At 40.1% G+C, this 21,995-nt stretch overlaps 1 protein-coding gene across 2 annotated transcripts in view; it reads left to right on the plus strand.

Annotated features, from left to right (window-relative positions):
• Window positions 1–18,488: 18,488 nt before the first annotated feature.
• arhgef40 (Rho guanine nucleotide exchange factor (GEF) 40) overlaps window positions 18,489–21,995 on the plus strand; it is a 49,309-nt gene continuing 45,802 nt past the window's right edge. For both annotated transcript variants that reach the window (XM_080874478.1, XM_080874479.1), the window contains exon 1: window positions 18,489–18,740. In XM_080874478.1, coding sequence (XP_080730604.1) covers window positions 18,738–18,740 — 3 coding nt within the window. In that variant the 5' untranslated portion in view covers window positions 18,489–18,737. The remainder of the gene's footprint in view (window positions 18,741–21,995) is intronic.

The raw sequence follows: 21,995 nt of genomic DNA on the forward strand, positions 1-21,995 counted from the left end.
AAAGATCTGTGTTGGGTCTGCGTTTCTGTGTGACTACCTGTTAATGAAATTCAGATTAACAAAGCACAGTAGGTGATCACTGGGAAGATGCAAATATGCCTGGAATGAGTTCAGAAAATTCCAATTTTCGTTCTTTTTTCTTTTGAAACAAGCATTAAACAAGAAGGGTCATCTCCATCAACCTGTATATGGCGTAACCCCTCTAATCGTCTCACCATACACAAGCACAGGTAAGGTCATAAATGCAGGAAGTAAATATCCTCACTAAATAAGAGAACAGAACCCTCACATAGGATGTGCCTTCAGTTACACTGTAGCCCCCCTCACCATTCAACAGGCTGGGGAAGACAACAGAAACAAAGGTGATGATTCTTTGATGATTCAGTTTGAACTGAGACTTACAAATTTAAGTACACAATGACAACATTTAAGATAAGATGAGAATCTTTATTAGTACCACATCTGGAAAATTTGTTTTGTCACAACAGTGCAAAGTTATATAGCAAAAATTAAAGAACACAGGAAAACAATAAGAATAATACACTGTACACAACTGTACAGAATAGAATAGAATAAAAAAATACTATATATAGAATGGAATAAAATAAAATAAAATGTACAATAGGATAAAAATTTAATACATATACAACTGAGTAAAAATACAACTTTGGCAGAATATTTAACATTTTGACTCTAACAACAGGCCTTTAACAGGCATTTCCATCATGTTAACATTAACATCTGGAACACTGGCAGGTAAACTTTTCTTCTACGAACAAACATATTCTGGTCCACAAAGTGCAATCTTGTGCAGAATAGCACATGATGGTGATGGAACAAAGAAAATGTAAAAAAGTCAAATAAAGAAAAATCACAGCCGATATTGAAGCAAATTATCTTCAAACTAAACTGAAACAGCCTTAGTGCAGGTGATAGCCGAGATCAATAAGCTGCACAGTGTATATATATATATAGATAGATAGATAGATAGATAGATAGATAGATAGATAGATAGATAGATGTGTGTGTGAAAAAGTGTTTGACTCTTCTTTCATTTTTTTTTTTTTGCACATTTGTCACACTTGCATTTTTCAAATCCTCAAACTAATTCTATTATTAGACAAAGATAGCCACAATAAGTACAAATTGCAATTTTAATTGATTTAATTCATAAAGGGAAAAATGCTATCCAAAACTATGTAACTGAGCATTCAAACAACTGTGAAGTTGGTAACTGAGATTCTTGAAATACATTATTTTTATTTGTAGTGTGCTACTTTAGATTTTTTTTTTTCCCAAAAGGAGGTAGAAGTTAGTTTGGAGCTATGCTAAGTTGCAAAATCTGCTTAAGTTAAGTTATATTCATTTAACCTCTGTTTCCTCCTGTCTAACCAGCTCACTCCCTTACAGTAAGAAATTAGTAAGTAGCCGCCTTGAGACCAGGAGGGCCAGGTTCTAATCCTGCTCATGGCAACGTTTCTTGTGGGGCAGGGATAGCTCAGTAGGTAGACTGGTCGCCCCATGATCGGAAGGTCGGGGGTTCGAATTCACTGAACGGCCACCCTGAAGTACACCTGAGCAAGGTACCGTCCCCACACACTGCTCCCCGGGCGCCTGCTTAGTGGCTGCCCACTGCTTCACTGAATGAACGGGTCAAATGTAGAGGAAAAACAAGTAATTTCCCCACGGGGATCAATAAAGTATACATTATTATTAATTAATCTCCTGAACCTGATAACTGGTCGTGCCACTTTTTGGCAGGACAAACTGCACTCAAGCATTAGTGATAACTGGCAATAAGTCTTTGACATCACTGTGGAGTAATGTTGGCCCAATCTTCTCAGCAGAATTGTGTTAATTAAGCTACATTGGAGGATTTTTGAGCATGGAAGTGTCATGTTCAGCAAACAATTGATCTTTCACCGAAGTGCAGGTTATGCCAAAGCATCTCAATGTGATTAAAAGTTTGACCTTTGATTAGGCCACTCCAGAACTGTTATTTGGTTTGGGTTTTTTTTTTTTTTGTTTAGTTTTGATTTGTTTTTTCTTCAGGATTTTATGGTATAGAACAGAATCAATGCTTAAATCAAATCCTTCAAATCTGGATGTAGTGTTTTCAGTGGAAGAAATGTTTTGTCACTCATTCAAGTGACTTCTTCAGTCTCAGTTGACTGCAGGTTTCCTCAACCTTAAAAACACTACATTTGCATAATGACTTAAACTGGCATCGCTGGCAAACAATGGGCTGTGTCTTGGGGATCATCAACATGTTTTGTGAGGGGGGATTTTGGTCAGCAGTGTCTTTTTCCTTGGATCTCTCTTATGGATGACATTTTTACTTAATCTCTTTCTTATTTTTGTATCATGAACTCTGACATTAACTGAAGCAAGTGAATCTTGTAGTTCTTTGGATGCTGTTCTGGGTTCTTGTGTGACCTCTGGTTGAGTCATCAATGCACTCTTGCAGTGATTTTGGTTGAAAATCCCGGGAAGGTTCCCGACTTTTCCAAGTTGTCTCCATTTGGCAGATTGGATAGTTTTTTTCTCTTATAAATGAACTCTTACCTAAATAAACTTTTTTTTTTGTATTTACTCGTTATTTTGTCTATTATTCAAATTTGTTTGATGACATGAAACATGTAACTGTGTTAAGTATACAGAAAAAAAGAAATCAAGAAGGGGACAAATGCCTTTCAGAGCACTGTATATTATGTTTGACTCTAAACATTCAAGGTGAGCAATCAGTGAAGAGTTGCAACATATATTCAAAGGTTTGGTTCTGCTCAGTACTAGCTGTTTTGATTAATAATGCATTTTTTAAAATATTTAGGTCAACTTCTTTACAACCTGGCACTGAAAAAAACAGCTGTCCAATCTTCAACCAGTGGCACTGTGGGTACTGGTGGTAAGGCAGTTGATGGAAACAGAGATGCAAGCTATCAAAGAGGGTCTTGCACACTTACCAGTGAACAATCTGATCCCTGGTGGAGAGTAGACCTGGTAAATGTGTATACAATTGGGACTGTAATGATAACTAATAGAGATGAATTGGGAAATGGGCTGGATGGTGCTGAAATCTGGATCGGAAATTCAACAAAAATCAGTGACCCTGAAAGTAACAGGTGAAAGAATGCGATATATACCCATAAGTCAGTTATCATTATATCAGTGGGACTTATTTATTTTTAATTTTTATACTTTTTCTTTTTGAATCTGTTATATACAGGTGTGCTGTCATCTCTCACATTCCCAGCGGACAAGCATTTTATTTTCCATGTAACTCTGTGAAGGGACGCTACGTCACTGTGTTTCTACCAGGAAGTGCAAAGGTCCTGAGTCTCTGTGAGGTTGAAGTGTACTACGGTAAACACCTTTAATTATTATGTTGATACATAAGACTGTAATTTACTGAGTCAAAGGACAATGAAAGCTTTCATGTCAGGGTGTTTTTAATTTCTAAAAATATTATTATGATTCTTTTTTTTTTAATTTATGTCAATAGAGATTGTGACAGGCCAACCAAAAGAAATTATTGTCCTCTTGGTTTTCCTTCAAGGATACCCATTACCCAATGTGGCACTCAAAGGAGAAGCTGCCCAGTCATCTACACTCTCTTTTGCCACTGCGTCCAAAGCCATCGATGGCAGACGGAACTCGTTCTATAGCAATGGGTTCTGTAGCCACACGGCTGAAGACGAGACCAACCCCTGGTGGAGGGTGGACCTGCAGCGAAGCTTTACAATCACTGCTGTAAAAGTCACCAACAGAGGAGACTGCTGTGCTGAAAGACTGGATGGAGCTGAGATCAGAATAGGAAACTCACTGGAGAACAATGGAAACAATAATCCCAGGTAATGATGACTTCATACCAGTCAATGTTCATTGTGATTTTTTCTTTGTTTGTTTCATCTTAAAATAATTTCAACAGCAATATTTCAGAGATTGCAATATTTATATATTATCCACCACATGACTAGTTCAGGACTTCATGTTACTTCCTCCTGAACTGGAACTCCACAACATTAACATAATACTGCCCTGTTAAATATCCCAACTCTTTGATCTTTGGGCTGAAGGAAGAATAACACTCAATGCATAAATGCTCAATCAACAATTACTTTAATCAGCACAATTCTCTTTATTCCATACAACACTTTGAGCATTTCAAACGTCCGAACAGGAGATGTGCACTGGAGGGTGTCCGGCAAAATCTCAAAGTGTCTGACCATTTCTCACATTCTTACTTCCAAACTAAGCATCCACATTCTTTCTCTCTCAGTGAGCCTAAGTTACGACCTTGGCTTCCTGTGCAGTATGTTTTGCTCTTCCTACAATCAGAAAAGCAAGGCCATGATTCTCCGCAAACAGTATTTTCTTTATAAATCAGCAGTATGAAGTACCATAGAACAGTGTAATTCATTCACAGTAAATCAGCAGTCTAATGTAATACAAATCAGTCTAATCAATATAATAATTTCACCTTCTAACTCAGGAGTATAATGCAACCTAAAACTATAGAATGATTTCATAAGCTTAAATCAGAGGTATAATGTAACATAAGACAGTGTAATAATCTCACAATTCCCCCTTTGAGCTCTTCTTAAACACAGGTCACATGCGGGGCGACCGTGGCGCTGGGGTTGGGAAGCGCATCTGTAACCAGAATGTCGCCGGTTCGATCCCCGCGCTCTCTGTCCTGGTCGTTGTGTCCGTGGACAAGATGCTCTAGGGCTCTAGTTACAGAACCATCTGGGGCTATATTGTTGGGAATGAAAGTGCAGCACATCTCTCCAAACATTACACACACACACACACACACTCTCTTGTTACCCACTAGGTGTCAGTTCTCTTAGTTGTCATGCTTCTTTTCTCTCTCTCAACCCTCTGTCCCCCTTTAATAGGTGGACCATATGTGGGATAACTGCTGTGTTTGGGAAATTTAGATGCAAGAAAAATAATGTTCTTCTAGTCACTAGAAGAACATTATTTTTTCATTTCATTTTTCACTAGAATCTAGTGATTCAAAGTTGGTTTAGTATAACATGTTCGTTACTTTATGACCCACAGACTTATTCTAAACATAACCTAGGTGTGTAAGCATGTTTGCAATGACCCCTCTGCACTCTAAGTCATTTCCCACAATATATCAGTCACGCCAAACAAAGCTTATGACCTTCAGAAGACTGAGTTCCAACTCTCATGAGCACGTTTGCCAGGCCCTGTGTCAGCCCCCCCTTAATGATATAATTAACTCACATGTACATGTACATATTTAAATTCTTAAGATCGCGTTTAAACTCACAAAAGAGAATTTCCTTCCTTCAGTAGGTCATTTGTGTTGTTCAATAAGCAGAAACCATCTCACAATTTGACTATCTTATCTAAATGTGTTGTTTCATCACTGGTTGGACATACCAGTCTTTCTTTTTTTTAAGTTAACCTTGCTGAAATTCACGTGTTAATGAGTGTAAGCTGATTTTCATTGCATGTGTGCATTAGTAGGTGGGTTAATTCTATGTGTGTTCAGTGGAGCTGCAGATCCAGCAAACCCTCTGTGCGTGTTTTTGTTTGTTGCGATGTTCCAGACACTTTCCCAACCTCCACAAGTCAGTTGGCCCCAAATTTCAACACAATTTTATGTGCTCTTAAAACCTTCATTTCCGTCCTTGCTGCTGTACATTTCACAGCTGCTGATTGTTGCTGGGTGTGGTTCCCATTATGTTTATCTATCAATTTGCTCCGGCTGCTGTGCTCATGGTGGAAGGTTGATCAAGGTCCGTAGCCACCTGTATTAACACACTGTGACACTTATCTAATATCATTTTCATCACTGCTCCATAGACAAGCAGGTAACACGCCCACCTTTACAGCGTAAACTGCACACAAGTCTCGCAACACATTCCTCTCTCTGCTTGTCAATGTTGATACTGAAGGTTGACCCCGAAGGAAATTGGGTTAAGGCTGCCGACCTTTTGCCAGCGCCATCTTACCCTTCCGACCGTACATACATTGCACAGGGGGAAGACAGGTCAGAGAGGTATAACACAATTTCTGCTGTCAGGTGTGCTTCCATCTCACATATCAAAGCGGGTAAAACCTACACATACCGGTGTGATGGAGGCAGCATGGAGGGTCGCTTTGTGAATGTGTTTCTTCCTGGACAGAAGAAGACTCTCACCCTGTGTGAAGTGGAGGTGTATGCTGCCCCAGCAGGTAGAGCTTTAAGTGACTGGATCTGATCTACTGAAACACATCTGCCTGATACTGATTCATACTTGTTTCTTCTTTTCAACAATTTAGTGGAACCGCTTCCAAATGTGGCCTTGAACAAACAAACAGTACAGTCATCAACTTGGTATGGGCCAGTGTTTGGGCCCTCAAAGGGTGTCGATGGGTGCAAAAATGGAAACTTGAACTCAGGATGCTGTACACACAATGATCAAGATCTGGGTCCCTGGTGGAGAGTAGACTTGTTGGCTGTCTATAAAGTCAGTGCTGTCACCATCATCAACAGACAGGATGGTTTTATTCCAAGGATTCTTGGGGCACAGATCCTGATCGGGAACTCGCTGGATCAAAATGGTAACATGAACCCCAGGTGAGATCTGATTTCTGATAAATATGCTCCATAAACATTTTTTTCCTTATTAAAAAACTGAACATTATATTTAAAAGAGTTACACTGAAACTTTTTAAAATTTTCTCTACATCCATCAGTTGTGGCATGATCACATCATTAGATGGTACACCAACATACACATTCCAGTGTAATGAAATGGAAGGTCGCTACATCATTGTGATCATACCAGGAAAAAGGACTTACACAACCCTGTGTGAAGTGGAGGTGTTTGCTTCTCTCTCTGGTAGGGTCTTGTTGTGCTATTTTTTAGAAATTGTTGTGGTTTTGTGTGCTTAAATTATTATTGTAAGATTTTTACTGTTTTGATTTGTTTTTCTTGTATTTACCATTAAACTACAGAATATTTGAATGGAACATGTTAAAATGAAAGGAAAACAATAACAACCAAACTGGCTTAAACAAACAGAATCCTAAAGCAAAGTACTTCCCTGTAGTTCCAGAAGCTGTCACTCCTTTACCAACTCCTCCACCTCCTCCCACCCCTCCTCCACCTGTGAGCCTGCAGCTTGGTGGCAGGAACGTGACGGTGGTGGGAGAGAGGCTCTGCTGGTCTGATGCTCTGATGCACTGTAGACGTTATTACTGGGACCTGCTCAGCCTTCACAGCCAACAGGAGCAAAGCGAGTTGGAGCAGCTGCTGGGCCTCGTTCCTTTCTCCCTCACAGACCACGTCTGGATGGGACTGTGCAGGTACTGATAGCTATAGTTATTGCAGTAGTCCGCAAACTATTCAGTTCCCCCAAATTGGTCCTGATGGTCTACAACATAAGTATGTTTGGATGCGATAAGATGCAAATGTCTTCTAAAACAAACAAAATAACAAACAAATGGAAAAGTGCTGTATAATTGCACAAAAACTACCAATTTTGTTGTGTTTTTTTTTTTCATAATTAATGAATAACGTTTGTGATGTTCAAGGTTCCTGCACAATACTAAGAGGCCAGATGCACTACCCTGTACTCTTATGATGCATGATGTCTGTGACAATTTGCAAACTTTGCAAATCAAATTATGCAGATGCAGATCTTTGCATTGCGCGTCCTTCCATTTTCTCATTTGCATTTCTGCCATTGCTGCAATAATAGGCCACTTTGCAAACAGCTTTCACTGTAAACACAACAAACCTGCTGTACCAAGGTTTTTTTCTGTTTTTTTAATGATTGTCATTGTTCTTTTAGGCCTACACAACATCAAGAAGATAAATATGGATCATCCAGCTTATGTGAAATTCAACAAGCAGCTTTTAAACGCCCATATGCTCCATAAAGAGCAACATCTCGATAAATGTAAATCTGTTCAGATCTGTTCATCTGTTCTGTCCAACAGATCCCTCAGAGGAGACGAGTGGTTCTGGATGTCTGGACAGTCCATGAATTTCTTGAATTGGCCACAAGATTTTGTTCCAGACTGTTACTCCAGCACCTGTGGGGGCATGACTAGCACAGAGCACCTCCTCTGGCAGGACCAGCCCTGTGAGGAGAGCCTCAACTTCATCTGCCAATCAGGTTTTACTTACACCACGTTAAGGCTTGTGTGCTTTTATTGTGCATTGCTTTAGTTGAACTTTTCCTCATGTTCTTTCAGGTGCTGACGATGGCGTGCAGAGAGTTTATTTCTCCAGCTTCCAAGGATCCAACAAGTCCATAGGAAAATCGATGACACTGTATAAACTGTGATGCATGATTTTTTTTGTTAGAAATAGTTTTCATTTGAATTTGTTTTACACTCCTTTAAACCATTCTTAGAAAAATTCAGTAATCGCATAAAACATTACGTTTTCTTTTTCATAAGTTACAGTCATGAATAAATGATTTGTCTTTAAAATCTTTCCTGTCTAGTTTGTAGTAATGCTCATAGCAATCATAGCAATTGTATTTCTACAAAACACGTGAGGTTGTTCCTCTGCATTATATAAAGCAATAAATGACTATAATAATGTCTCTAAAGTTATGGCAAAGACTGTAATGATGAAATGTGGTAATAAAGTTTGGATTAAAACATCCATCCATCCATCTTCATCCGCTTTATCCGGGGCCGGGTCGCGGAGGCAGCAGCCTAAGCAGAGAAGCCCAGACCTCCCTCTCCCCAGCCACACCACAATGTTGCGTGCGTGCATTTACTGGGCATTGCCTTAATTTAACTGTAACTCATAACCCTTTAGGTGCTCAGGACGGTGTGCAAAGAGTTTACTTCGACAGCACCGCGATTGCCACACGTTCACAGTAAAGGTGAATATCGTCATGTATGCTGAAATGTATATTTTAAAGATAGATTTAATTAGAAACTTTATTTCTTAATCTATCCTTTGCTGAGGCTCCATAAGAAATGTGTGCACGAAAGGGAATTTGACTTTAAAAACATGACTAAAGCTGTTAATGCAGTACTTCTGTTAGAACCCCTGAATGTGAGCTGACAGACATCAACTCTGGTACATCTTGATTGTCTGATTTAAATTTAGAGGCAGACTTACAGGAATTGTCTCATTGTGTAAGCATTTATGGACACAAATGTGTTGGAAGCTAAACTTTGTTCTGTATTATGTCAAGACCAAAGCAATGAAATGCAGATCACGCTTCAACAATTCAGAACTGATGTACAAATTCATCAAAGCAATAAAATTCTCATTAAACCAACAGACACGTTTGCGTATTTTAAAATTGACCTTGAGGAAAAAATATTGAGACTCTTAATATGCTAAAATATTAAAATAGCACACATGTAGGACACACGCTTTCTCTTGTGAGTGCTTGGTTTAATACTCATATTCATACTCATTAAGGGAACATCTGGGTAAATAAATCAGTGACTTCCACTTGCTCACATTAGAATATTTTCTATAACAGTTTTAGTGCTTTAAATGAAGTCATGGGAAGTTTTGTCTTTGTACAGTGAATATGTTCAGCGTTACAAGCCTCAAAGTGAAAAGGGGCAAGCCAAAGCTTTGTTTTTTGTTTTTTTAAATCAAAGTATTTTCTTGCCTGTTTGAGCGTCAGAATTTTATATGAACAGGAGTAAGACACGTTAAATTTTCAGGGTTGGAAAACATATTTAAATTCTAAGTAAAGCAGTTTTTCACAATCTAAACCTGCAACCTTGTTTTTTCCCAGCACAATATTTTTTTCTGCAGCCAACTGTGAGAACAGCATTATGGGACATATCGATGTTTAAAAGCAAAATATCCATTCTGCAGAGAAACAGCAATGAGCTGTGGTACCCTGGATGATTGATCTGTTTTCTGATGACTGGTTCTTGTGTGACGCGTTGACTTGGGAATGAAATGACCCAGTTCTAAAAGGACACAATTACACAAAGGGAACATTGTGATTGTAGATCAACAGGGCACGTGTTTCTGTTACATTTCTTTAGGTGTGGTACAATCCTGTAGTTTCAGGGAGCGTGCAACTCCCATATCTGAGTAATGTGTTAACTGAAGCACGTTGACAAGTTCTAATATAAACCAAGTAAGGACAGATACACCCAAAAAATTAGGACAGGTTGAATCAGTGTAAAGTTGAGTAATGATTCACCTGGTCTAACTTGTCCTTCTTGTCTCGTGTCTGTGTCTGGTGCAGGCTGAGTCACTCGTTTGAAACTATACTTGTGTATCAAACTGTGCATTGTTTTATTTCTGCTGTTAAATTAATTCTTATTTAATGTCTAAACTGTTTATATAGAGCAATAATATGGCAGAAGAGTCCCATAGAAGAGTCTATGGGAGGATAGATTCTGGCCAGTGATGATCCAGCCCTGTGCTGATCCTGCCAGCATCTCTGGCGCTGATGCAGCCAGAGATGTTTTTAATGTTTTTAAGTTTGGGGTTTTTTGTGTCTGTGTCTGGGGGGAGGGTTCACAGCTAGTTTTAGTAACCCCGCTCCTTGGCATCGTCTGCCTTCCATCCTTTGTATTATAATAATTGCAAGCACATGGGGGGCGCTGTTGTAGTGTTTCAGATCAAAGCGTTTCTCCTCACTCGGTTTTAAACATCAAAACTTAAAGTTAAATTTAGCAGCTGCAAAGCCACTATTGCGGTGCTATTTTCAGTGAAATGAACCAATAAAAAATATAAGAAACTGTGAGTCATCTCAAAACTAAAAAGTGATCCAAAACTTTAGGCAAGGCTGACTTTTGATTTACCCCATTCTGACTGAATATACTTACAAAACGTTACAGTAAAACTCTTTAATTAATGTTAGCATGATTTATAGGCTTATAAATCATTATCTTATTTTTCTCCTACAGGTCTGTTACATGGCATACGACATGAATCATGTCTGTAGTGCACCGAACATGTGCAGGCATTGCTGCAGTTAATATTTAAGGGAGTATTCACAACAATTTTCTGTTAGTGCATCTGCCACTGAGGTTAAAGAACCTCACAGCACTTGGGGGAAAGTTTGTGAGGGGACTCTGGTGTTTTTGTTAGGTGAGGGGGGGGGGGGGGGGGGGGGGGGGGGGCTGCTGGGCAGAGGAGGGAAAATGTTCAGCTCAGACGTTTCCAGGCTAAGAAATCCAGCAGGAGAGTGTGGAAGAGAGGAGCGCTGAACTCTTACTAAATAAATGAAGGATTTGCAGCTTGATTAGATGTAGGTCGAGAAAATTTTGTGGAGATTGTGTAGAGGCAGCAAATCCAGGAAAGGAGAGGAAGATTTTGTAGGAATTCCTGACTGACGTCATTGTAAGTAATGGTTTTCTCATAGCTGACAGGAGCAGCGCTCACTGCGGTCTTCTGCTGCTGTAGTCAATCTGCTTCAAAGTTTTGACATGTTAGTGGTTCAGAGATGCTCTTCTGCATACATTTGTTATAAAACCAAACCCAAAAAAATGGTTATTTGAGTTCCTGTTGCCTTCCTGTCAGCTCAAAGTAGCACATCAACCAGGCATTCTCATTAAAGAACTGATGTTCACTGGATATTTGATCTTTTTCCGACTATTCTCTGTAAACCTTTGAGATTTTTCTGTGGAAAATCAGTAGATCAGCAGTTTCTGTAGTATTCGGGCTAGGTAATCTGACAAGAGCAATCATTCCATGTCTCATCAGTCCACAGAACTTTATCCAAAATCCAAGCGCTTCATTAAGATGTTTTTTGTCAAATGTGAGACGAGCCTTTGTGTTTTTCTGGCTCAGCTGTGGTTTTGTCCCTGAGCTCTCCTATAGACAGCATTTTTGTCGAGTCTCGTTCTTATTGTTGAATCATGAACTTTGACCTAAACCGAGGCAAGTGAGGCCTGCAATTTTTTAGATGTGGTTCTGGGGTCTTTTGTGACCTCCTGGATGACTCATTTGGTAGTTCGGTCATTCCTGGGAAGCTTCACCACTGTTCCAGGTTTTCTTTGTTTGTGGATAAAAGCGCTCACTGTGGTTTAAACAGTCCCACAATTTGAGAAAGGTTTTGTAACCGTTTTGAGACTGATAGCTGTCAATAACTTTGTTTTTCACCTGTTTCTTTAGATTGTGTCATGATGTTCTACTTTAGCCTGCTTCACTTTGTCAGACAGACTCTAAATAAAGTCCTGATTCAGCAGATATGACAGTAACCAGACGTGGGTGTGGCTATTGGCTTAGCTTTTTTAAAAATGTGGTTAATTACAGTTAATTCCTGGTGCACATTTGGTGCGTGCGTGCATGTGTGTGTGTGTGTGTGTGTGTGTGTGTGTGTGTGTGTGTGTGTGTGTGTGTGTGTGTGTGTGTGTGTGTGTGTGTGTTGGCTCTTGAGACAGGTGAAGAGGGCTTATTGACTTGTTTAAAGAAGTTGTTGTGCGGGGATTGGATCGGATCTTAACCTCCAGCCGGATGCCACCTCGGCCCTCTGCTTGTCTCCTCTTCACCCTACGACGAACTGAGTTCTACATTATAAAGTCTTTGTAAATAGTGAAATAAAAGGCTATCTTATGTTAAATGCTTAAATTGCACTGTGCTGGTGGTTTTTTCTTCACTGTGGTATGAGCGACGTTTGAGACTTTCAAACCACACATCCACAAACTCGTGCTGCATTTATATCCTGGGGGAAAACCAGGATTTTCTGTGTACTGCTATGTCCTTCATGAATAAATAGATTTTTTTGTCCTCTTAGCTAAAAAATATACATCTACCAATGACAAAGTTAGTGTAAGTTAGTGTAATGACAAAGTTAATACATGCTTTAAGTTGCAAACACAACTCATCCCATAGATGATAAATAACTCCTTGAGTACAACAGGTTAAACTTCATAGGCTATGATAAGCATTGTGTTTATATATTTTGCTCCGTCCTAGGATCCCTAAGAGGAAGCGAGTGGTTTTCAATGAATTATTGTGTGTATTGTGTATACTGAAATGCATGTTTTTAAGACTAAACAAGGTTTTAATTTGATGCCTTTCATTGCTGTAATGATGTAAATTATTCCGTGGAAGGTTCTGTAGGATGTTTCTGCACCAAATGGAATCTGGCTGTGATTCCCAAACAGTTAAATCAGGATTTTTGTTGAATTTGAACTGAAAGCGTGCAGGTCAGTTACATCCCAACTGTCTGTTCTGAAATGTTTTTGTAGTGATGCACAGAGGCAGAATAAGGCAAAATGTCATGGTCTAAATATTTCTGCTGTTGTTGTTTTATATGATCCAGTTCTAAAAGGCATGCTTTGAAACAGTTGCACATAGAAAGAAATGTAAACGCAAATCAAAAGGTCAAATTCTTTCAATTGTATCTAGCATTACTTTAGGTGTGGCACAGCCATGTAGCTTAAAAGGAACAGGTGAGTAATATGTGTTGACAAGTGTGTAACATAAAATGAGTGACGACGAACACACCCAACGTTTGAAAATGGCCTGAACTGGTTCTGCCTGTCCTGCTTGCCTGGTGTCTCTGCCAGGTGTAAGCTCAGTCACTCCTTTGAAATGACACTCCTCTAATTTGTAGTGCATTATATTATTGCTACTATTGTTATCATTATCATTATCGTTATTAGTATTATAATTAGTATTAATATTATTTCATCTCTAGATCATTAAAGTCTTTCTGGCCTGCACACATAACACAATTACGTGTGTTATTAAAAAGACTAAAAATATCTCCTCACTGTTTTTATTTTAGTTTTCTAGTCCAGTTAGTTTTTCTTTTCTCTTTTTAATGTCTAGTTTCATTTATATTTATTTTCATAAGCTAACAAGTTTTTTCACATCAAGTTTTAGATTTCAGTTTAGTTTTAGTTTGAAGAATTACTAAATTATTGAATTCAGGTGTTCCAATTGCTTTAATGGTCACAGGTGTACAAAATGCAGACTGTTTCTACAAACGTCTGTGAAAGAACGGCATCGCTCTTAGAAGCTCAGATGTGAAATTTTCTTGCTACTAATTATTCCACAGTCAGCTGTTATTGGTATTATAACAATGAGGAAGCAACTGGGAACAACAGCAACTCAGCCATGAAGTGGTAGGACACGTAAAATCACAGAGCGGAGTCAGCAGTTGCTGAGGCATAGAACACAGAGGTCACCAACGTTTGGGGTTGTTTTTAAGGAGTTGGGCTCGGCCCTTTAGTTTGAAAGGAACTCTTAATGATTCAGCATCCCAAGACAATTTTGGACAATTTCATCCAGCCAACTTTGTGAGAACAGTTTGAGGATGGCTCCCTGCTGTTCCAACATGACTGCACAGCAGTGGGCAAGAAACGGTCCATAAAGACATGGATGAGTGAGTTTGGTGTGGAACACTTGAAAGCCTTAAAAAAAGAAAAAAAGAAACAAACTTTGGGATTAGTCAGAGCACAGCCAGGACTTTTCATTCCGACATCCATGTCTGACCTCACAAACGTGCTCGAATGATCTAAAATTCCCATAAACACACTTGTAACCTGGTGGAAAGCCTCTCCAGAAGAGTTGGTGCTGTTTTAGCTGCAAATATTAAATGTTCACATTAAACAATATGGATTAAAAATGGGATGTCACTCAAGTTCATGTGCATGTGAAGGCACATGAGAGAATACTTTGGCAGTACAGTGTCGCTTTGCTCCTCATCGTTGTCTGGTTTTCCATAATTGCAATATCATACACACAACACAGGGGGGCGCTGATGCAGTGGTTGAGATCGTTCCTCCTCGATCCATAACACAAACCCTTACGGTTAAATTAAGCACAGTAAAACCACCAGTGCGGTGCTTTTTTCAGTGAAAAGATCCAGTAAAAACATATGAGAAACTGTGAGTCATCTCAAAGCTAAAATGTGATCCAAACCTTAAACAAAGCTGACTTTTAATTTAGCTCATTCTGCTCATCCTCAAAGTGAATAAACTTCGGGGGAAAAATAACCCCCATTATGATTTATAGGCTTAATTAATCACCGGCAGGTCTATAGTGGTTTATATATCCAGCATTATTTGTTCTGGATGACTCTGAGTCAAGAAGTTTATATAGAGAGATTCGTATTAGGGAGAACTTTAAATTTAGATGCAGCATGATTTGAATTAAACTCTTATTCGGTTATCAAAGTACTGTAGGCTGGGCCCACGTGGGTAATGTTTGGTCTACAGCAGGGCTGCTTATCTGCCATACAGGGCCTTTCCCTGTGGGCCAATGTGCACCGGCTGTACAACAGCCTATTGGTTCATTTTCATTACTGACACTGGATTGCCCAATCAAATCTCTTAATGCAAACCGGTTCCTCCCACACCTTCTCAGCTTGTAGAAAAAGTTAGGTAGAAGTAGTGAAAAGCTGGAGGTAGAAAGCTGAGAGAAAAGAATAAAGACTAAAAAATAGATGCTGCAAAGTGTCTGAAATTAACGACATGTTAGCTGAACAGAAGTACCAACAACAAACAAGGCCTCACGGGCAGTGCTTTAAGTGGGCCGGTACGCGCCGGTACTCAGTACCGCCACTTCTAAATATAGCTCTTGAGAGTACCGCCACCTCTCCATGCGCCCAGAACGTGCTTTTAGCGTACCGGTACTCTCATTTGCACATCTGTTATAATCGTTTGGCTGCGCTGCCGCTTTTCAGAGCGCCCTTCACAAGCACGCTTCCTAATTCGTCCCACCGAGAGCAGAGACTACATTACCCATACACCAATGTGTTTTAAAGTGAAAAGCGCATGCGTCGCTTTTGCCGTTGTCATGTCAACAACTCAACGTGGTCCGGAGAGGGTGTGTAAAACGCGCAAACAGCTGCTCGGTTAAAATACAAAAACAATGAACACTTAATATGCTCTCCTGGCTTCAGACTCTGAGTAGTAAAAGAACAAGGTCAGAATCAGAGGACTCGCTGGCTGACACCCCACCGAGCCAGAATGATATCGCTGCAGGTCAGACGCAAGCTAATGAAAGCTGCACTAGTGCCGCAGCCGCGGACGACGGCACTTTTTGCGACGACGAGGACGAGAATGATACCATTTCTACCGATGACAACAGCCGCGTTAGCGAGCATGAGTGGCCAGAATGTTGGTCCCAAGCGCAAGTCCGGTATTTCTCCACAAATTACAAGTGGCTGATCAGCAGAAATCAAAAGTTGGGTTGTAGTGTGTGTAGTCAAGTTTGTGCTCGCGTGGACATGCAGCAAGGGCAGAGAGTGTCGCAGGAGTGGAGTGGGTGCTTAATCTCGTCTTTTGGAAGGGACAAGGCTGCACAACAAAACTCACTACGAAAGAAAATAAAAGAGCACAGAGACTCAACTTATCACAAGAAAGCAGTTGAAATAAAAGAGAAGGCAACACAAAATACAATGCAAAAACACATTGAAGATGTGAGAAAGGCTGACTACGCTTCAACTTCAATGTGTTTAGAACAGCTTATAAGATTGGCAAGCATGGGCGTCCCTTTACAGACATGCCAATAGATGTCCAGTTGCAAGTCTTAAATGGTGTCAAGATGGGCAGAGTTTTGCACTCTAATAACTCATGTGCAAATATACTGGATCACATTGCAGCTGAAATGAAAAAGAAGGTAGTCAATGACATAGTGATGAATGAAAGAAAATTGTGTGTGCTCATTGATGAATCCACTACAATAAGTGGAAAGTCTGTGCTTGTCGTGTGCCTGCGGTCAGCTATTTCCACTGAAAATCCAGACACAATATTTTTTGAACTGATTGAGCTGCAGGGGACCACAGCAAAGGACATCACTGAAGCACTGTTAGGATGTCTTCATAATAATGGCTTTGACCCTCACTACCTACAGGAACATTTGTTGGCATTTGCTTGTGATGGAGCCTCAGTGATGCTTGGGAGGAAAGCAGGAGTTGCTGCACAGCTTTGTTCCAAATTCCCTTACCTGTTTGTCTGGCATTGTTCCAATCACAGACTGGAACTGGCAGTTTGTGATGTTTTGAAGGAGGTAGGAGGAATCAACCACTTTAAAATATTCTTAGATCAGCTTTACTCCCTCTCGCATCACCAAAAAACCAAAGGGAGTTAACCGAGAGTGCTCACAATGTTGGACAACGTCTCCTTGTGATAGGCCGTGTTTTATCAGTGCGTTGGGTTGCTTCAAATGAGAGAACAGTGAAAGCAGTATGGGAGAACTACCAAGCTCTGCAGGTACACTTTACAAGTGCTGCTGCTGATACCAGCAGGGACTCAAGAGAGAGAGCAAAATACAAATTAGTTTATAATTTATTTTGTGTACATTTTGTTAAAAAAAAATTTCAATACCTTTTTGCACATTTTATTTATGTTCAGTAGCTCTTTCTAGCTCAAGCAAATCCACAAACTAATAAAATGATTTATTATTTTGTATAAGGTTGTCTGTTGACTGTTGTATATAAAACCCATTAAATATAGTTGTTGTTACCTCAGGGGAGGCGGAAAAAGAATAGAGTACCGGCACCTCTTTTGGGCCACTTAAAGCACTGCTCACGGGGGATGTGAGGAAGAGGAGCTACAAATGTATTCTCCACTCGTGAAAATGTGCTACATGATGCTCTGTGCTGAGTGTGCATAGACGGAGGGTTTTTTATTCATTTAAAAACAACTCTATTGCCACTTTACTTCGTGTGCAAGTCTGTGAAGTGGCAGGGAGATTTTCCAGTGTCAGTACTTGAATAATGCTGTTGTATATCATGGGGTTTGTGGTTAAGAGACTGAAATAATGTTGTGCATGTTTCTCATCGTATCCACTTTTCCACAAATACTTCTTTAACTTCTGAGCCTTTGCCTCGGGTTTGATAATTAAAGGCTCCACCTTAAAACGGGTGGATTGTATTGAAATCCCTGATTATTCACTCTGAATTATTCTTGGACATTGCAATAGGCCATCTGACAAATTAGTTTGCTTCTGAAGGTAGCATTGTAAAGTTTATCCAAATGAATTGAGGTTTGCAAATGTGAAACACCTACATTGACTGGGAGCTGAGCCCCCCTAAAAGTTTGAACTGTACATAGGATGGGCCCTAAACTGAGCCCACTGGTTCAGCTGCCAGTGTGCTACCTGGGAATTTTCATTATTTGTTGACTCACTTATCAAATTGCACTGGCATTTGCTTATGTGTCAAGGGGAGGGCAGCTGGGTGGGATTTCTCCCCTCAGTGATGCACTGAACATGTGCGTACGCTTCCATTTAATATCTGAGTGTTTTCGATGAGAAGCCCACACTTTTCCATGAGATTACATTTGATTGCACACAGACTCACTTAGCTTATCTGCCCTTAGAATAGAAGCTCACAATAAAACATCAGAGGTTTCTAGTGGCTGGTGGCTGGGTGGGGTAACGGTTTTTCATTGTGCATTCATTTAAGTTACCACTGGGGGAAATGGAAAGTTTGAGAGGAGAGAGAGGGACTGTAGTTCTCTTGTTAGGTGAGAGGAGGAAGAGGAGAGGGAGGTGTGGGGTGCGTGGGACTGCCGGGCAGGAGAGAGGAGGGGTGGGGGAAGCAGTGCAGCTCGGACATTCCCAGGCTGGGAAATACAGCGAGACAGTGTGGAAGTGGAAGGGAAAGAGAGGGGAGGAGAGCTGCTCCTCAAGTGCCGAAATCTTACAGAAGGCGAGCTTTGAAGGGGACACGAACCTATAAAGTAAAGGAGTTGCAGCTTGATTATTGTAACTGAGACAAAGAGAAAGTTTTGCGGAGAATGCGCAGAGGAAATGAATTCAGGAAAGGACCCGAAGACTACGTAGGAATTCCTGACTGAAGTCATGGTAAGTCCCCTGTTTTGTTTTTTGTTTTTGTGTGTAGAAATCTTTACTGGTATTGACCAGTCGTCATTGTCACAATGTTTTTGTGTAACTTTTATGCCCATGGATATAAATGATCTTGTTTTACTTCTTGAATGCATGACTAGTGCATAGATGATCACACATGTGCATTTTAAACTGAACAAGAAGAAGGATCCCTCATTCATCTCTGACAAAGGCTTGCTCTTGATTTGAGAAGATGTTTAGTCAGCAGTTACAACGCTCAGCTTAGATCCCAATGGCTCTAAATCATAATGATACGATTTAAAATGTGTGACGTTGGTGATTTTTGTGGCCGACTTGCGGAGGGAGTAAGGGACTGCCTCTAAAGTGAAAAGAGTCCTCTGTTGCATCTCTTGGGAGTTTGACTAACCATCTCCTCCCACTTATGGTCTGATCAGTGACATACAGAGGCAGACAGACTGGGAGATGGCAAACACATGCAAATGTGTCTGATGAGAAGTTAAATCAAGAGGATGCCAAGTTAACAAAGAAAGTCTGTGACTGTATTTCAACTTCTGCGAGTTGGGTGGAGCAGTTTGGCAGGGAGAGGAAGAGAGAGAGCAGAAAAAAAAGGGAGAGCTGTGCAGGGAAGGAAGAGAATAAAAGAGAAGGGTAGGGTTACTTTTTTTTTTTTTTTAGGAGACTTGGAGAGCAGCGGTGGTGGTTTCAGTGATGCTGCATTTTCCACACTGGACCTGGGAGAAAAAGCTGGAGAGAGGGGAAAAGGGGGAGGGAGCAGAGAAAGGAGGAACAAGGGATGGCATGGACCTCGGGGAAGGACGAACATGTGCTGTGCAGTTTTGTTCTCCTCGATCCCCAGTTGGGACAGTTTAGAATGGAAAACAGTAACAGATGTACACATGAAAACACAGAGTCACAGTAAAGCGTTACGTGGAGAGAAATCAAACTTTTCCCACAGTACTGTGCTCATAAGAGTTTATGTAACAAACAGCCCACCAAAAACGTGATTGCGCATGGACACTCACTGGATACTCTATCAGCTGCATCTTTGTAGCACTGGGTTGGAGCCGTTTTTGCTTCCAGAATTGCCTTAATTCTAAATTGGTGCAACAAGTTGCTGGAAACATTCCTTACAGAGTTTGGTCCGTGTTGACATGACGGCATCACATGGTTGCTGCAGATTTGCTGGCTGCACTTCCATGATGTGGCTGCCATTCCACCACATCGCAAAGATGCTCTACTGGATTGCGATCTGTCTGACTGTGTGTGTCTGACTGGAGTCCATTTGAGTACAGTGAACTTACTTTCATGTTCATGAAACCAGTTTGAGATGCTTTGAGCTTTTCGACATGGTGTAGCTTCTGGCGTAATCTTCTGCTGCTGAAGAGATGCTCTTCTGCATACTGTGGTTGTAATGAGTAGTTATTTGAGTTACTGTTACAGTTTGAAGAATTCTGGCCATTTTCATCTGACTTCTGACATAAACATTTTCACCCAGAGAACTGACTGGATATTTTCTCTTTTTCAGACTGTTCTCTGTAGAGGCTGTGTGGGAAAATAACAGTACATCAGCAGTTTCTAAAATACTCTGACCAGCCTGTCTGACATCAACATTCAAATACTTAAATCACCTTTCTCCCCAATTCTGATGCTCAGTCTAAACTTTAAAACTCCATCTTGTCAAAGTCAGTTTCTACCATTTGCTTGGCTGATTAAAAATATTTACGCTGACCAACAGTTGAATACCTAACAAGGTGGACAATGAGGGTGCATTCCCATTCAGGGGCAAACAAGGCTGCTAACAAACACATGTACATAGGCGCTAACATAAATCAGCAAACACAAAGTGACACACACTCAAACACATACAGCAGGGCTCCCTTGTGAAAATTCCATTCCCTCTGCCCAGAAATCTCTGATTTTGAAACTAATGGGATGTACCAGTCCTTGAGTTTGGCAAGGCAATCCATCAAAAAAAAGGAAAAAAAGAAAAATATGTACAGTATTATGAAAGCTATAGCAAACCATTTTCTGTGTTTGTTTAAACATGCTTGCAGTGCCAGTTCAGTGGAGATAACTGCACTAGAAAGAGCCAGACAGGACAGAATCATGTTGTCAATCACAGCAAACAAAGTTTCCTGTGATTGTTCAGAGTTTCTGACACGTAGAGTGCATACAGACCGAGGATGGCTACTTTTCAGCTCAGCAGCTTGCTGTTTGGGCCATTTTTATTGGACATTTTATCCAACTTCATAATCACCAATCTAGCTTTTTCCGCGATAATATAAATGATAAAAATTGTGGTCTTTTGCTTAAATATGTATTAATATTAGACCAAAGAACATAGAGCAGAAGGCTTAAAAAGTCTGCAGTTTTCTTGTAGTGAGCATTTTAGAAACGTCCAGCTCACTGTTTCTGTTTTTGGACCCAGAGCCACACCAGAATGCTCCAATAAAACCCACTGCATGCTTTCTGCACCAAATGGCAGACAAAATGTTAACTAGGTGGTAACCAAATGGTGTTTAGCTGCTAATGAAACTCAGATTTGCATTTTTGATGTGGACGTGGAAAGAAAAAAAAAAAAGAGGTAAACGGGTGTTTATGTTAACAGGTTTCTTTTTTTGAACATTTATTATCCCCCAAAGTGTTCATGGCTGACATCACAGTTTACCAAGGATTAGAATAGTGCCGATATATTTATAGACTTTCCCAATAACAGAAAATTGCTGTTACTATAATATCTAGCTAGCTATTTTTAACTTAATAAGAGTTTGTGTCACATTTTTTAATCTAATTTTGCTCTTAGTCTGAATTTAAAACAAAGTAGTTGCCAAATCATTTGACATCCTTTCATTTTCACTCTTATACTAAGTGTTAATAAATGATAACAAAGCACTGTTTGTACATCAGTGGAGGGGCAGTTAAGCTGGTGAGCTGCCATTCTGTTGCACTGGGTAAAAAAGGACCCTTGTGTATATGGGATCAGAATGATGCCACCTTGAAATTGTAACGCGCTGCGGACACTAAAGCGGTCGCGCCAGAATGTCACGCTAAAAAGAAAGATTCTTTAAAATACAAGGGGGAGCAAGCGAGTCAGATACCACGGGCACAGAGAGGGAGCAGGTCTGATCAGAAACAGTTTATTACTAGGCCAGGGAGCACAAATAAAAACACCCTTAAAATGTACATAATAAAATGTTTGCTCTCTACTAAAAACAATTCTAAAACCCATAAAACTACCATTTTCTACATTCA

The sequence above is a fragment of the Rhamphochromis sp. 'chilingali' genome (assembly GCF_963969265.1).
Source record: "Rhamphochromis sp. 'chilingali' genome assembly, chromosome: 1".
NCBI lineage: Eukaryota > Metazoa > Chordata > Actinopteri > Cichliformes > Cichlidae > Rhamphochromis > Rhamphochromis sp. 'chilingali'.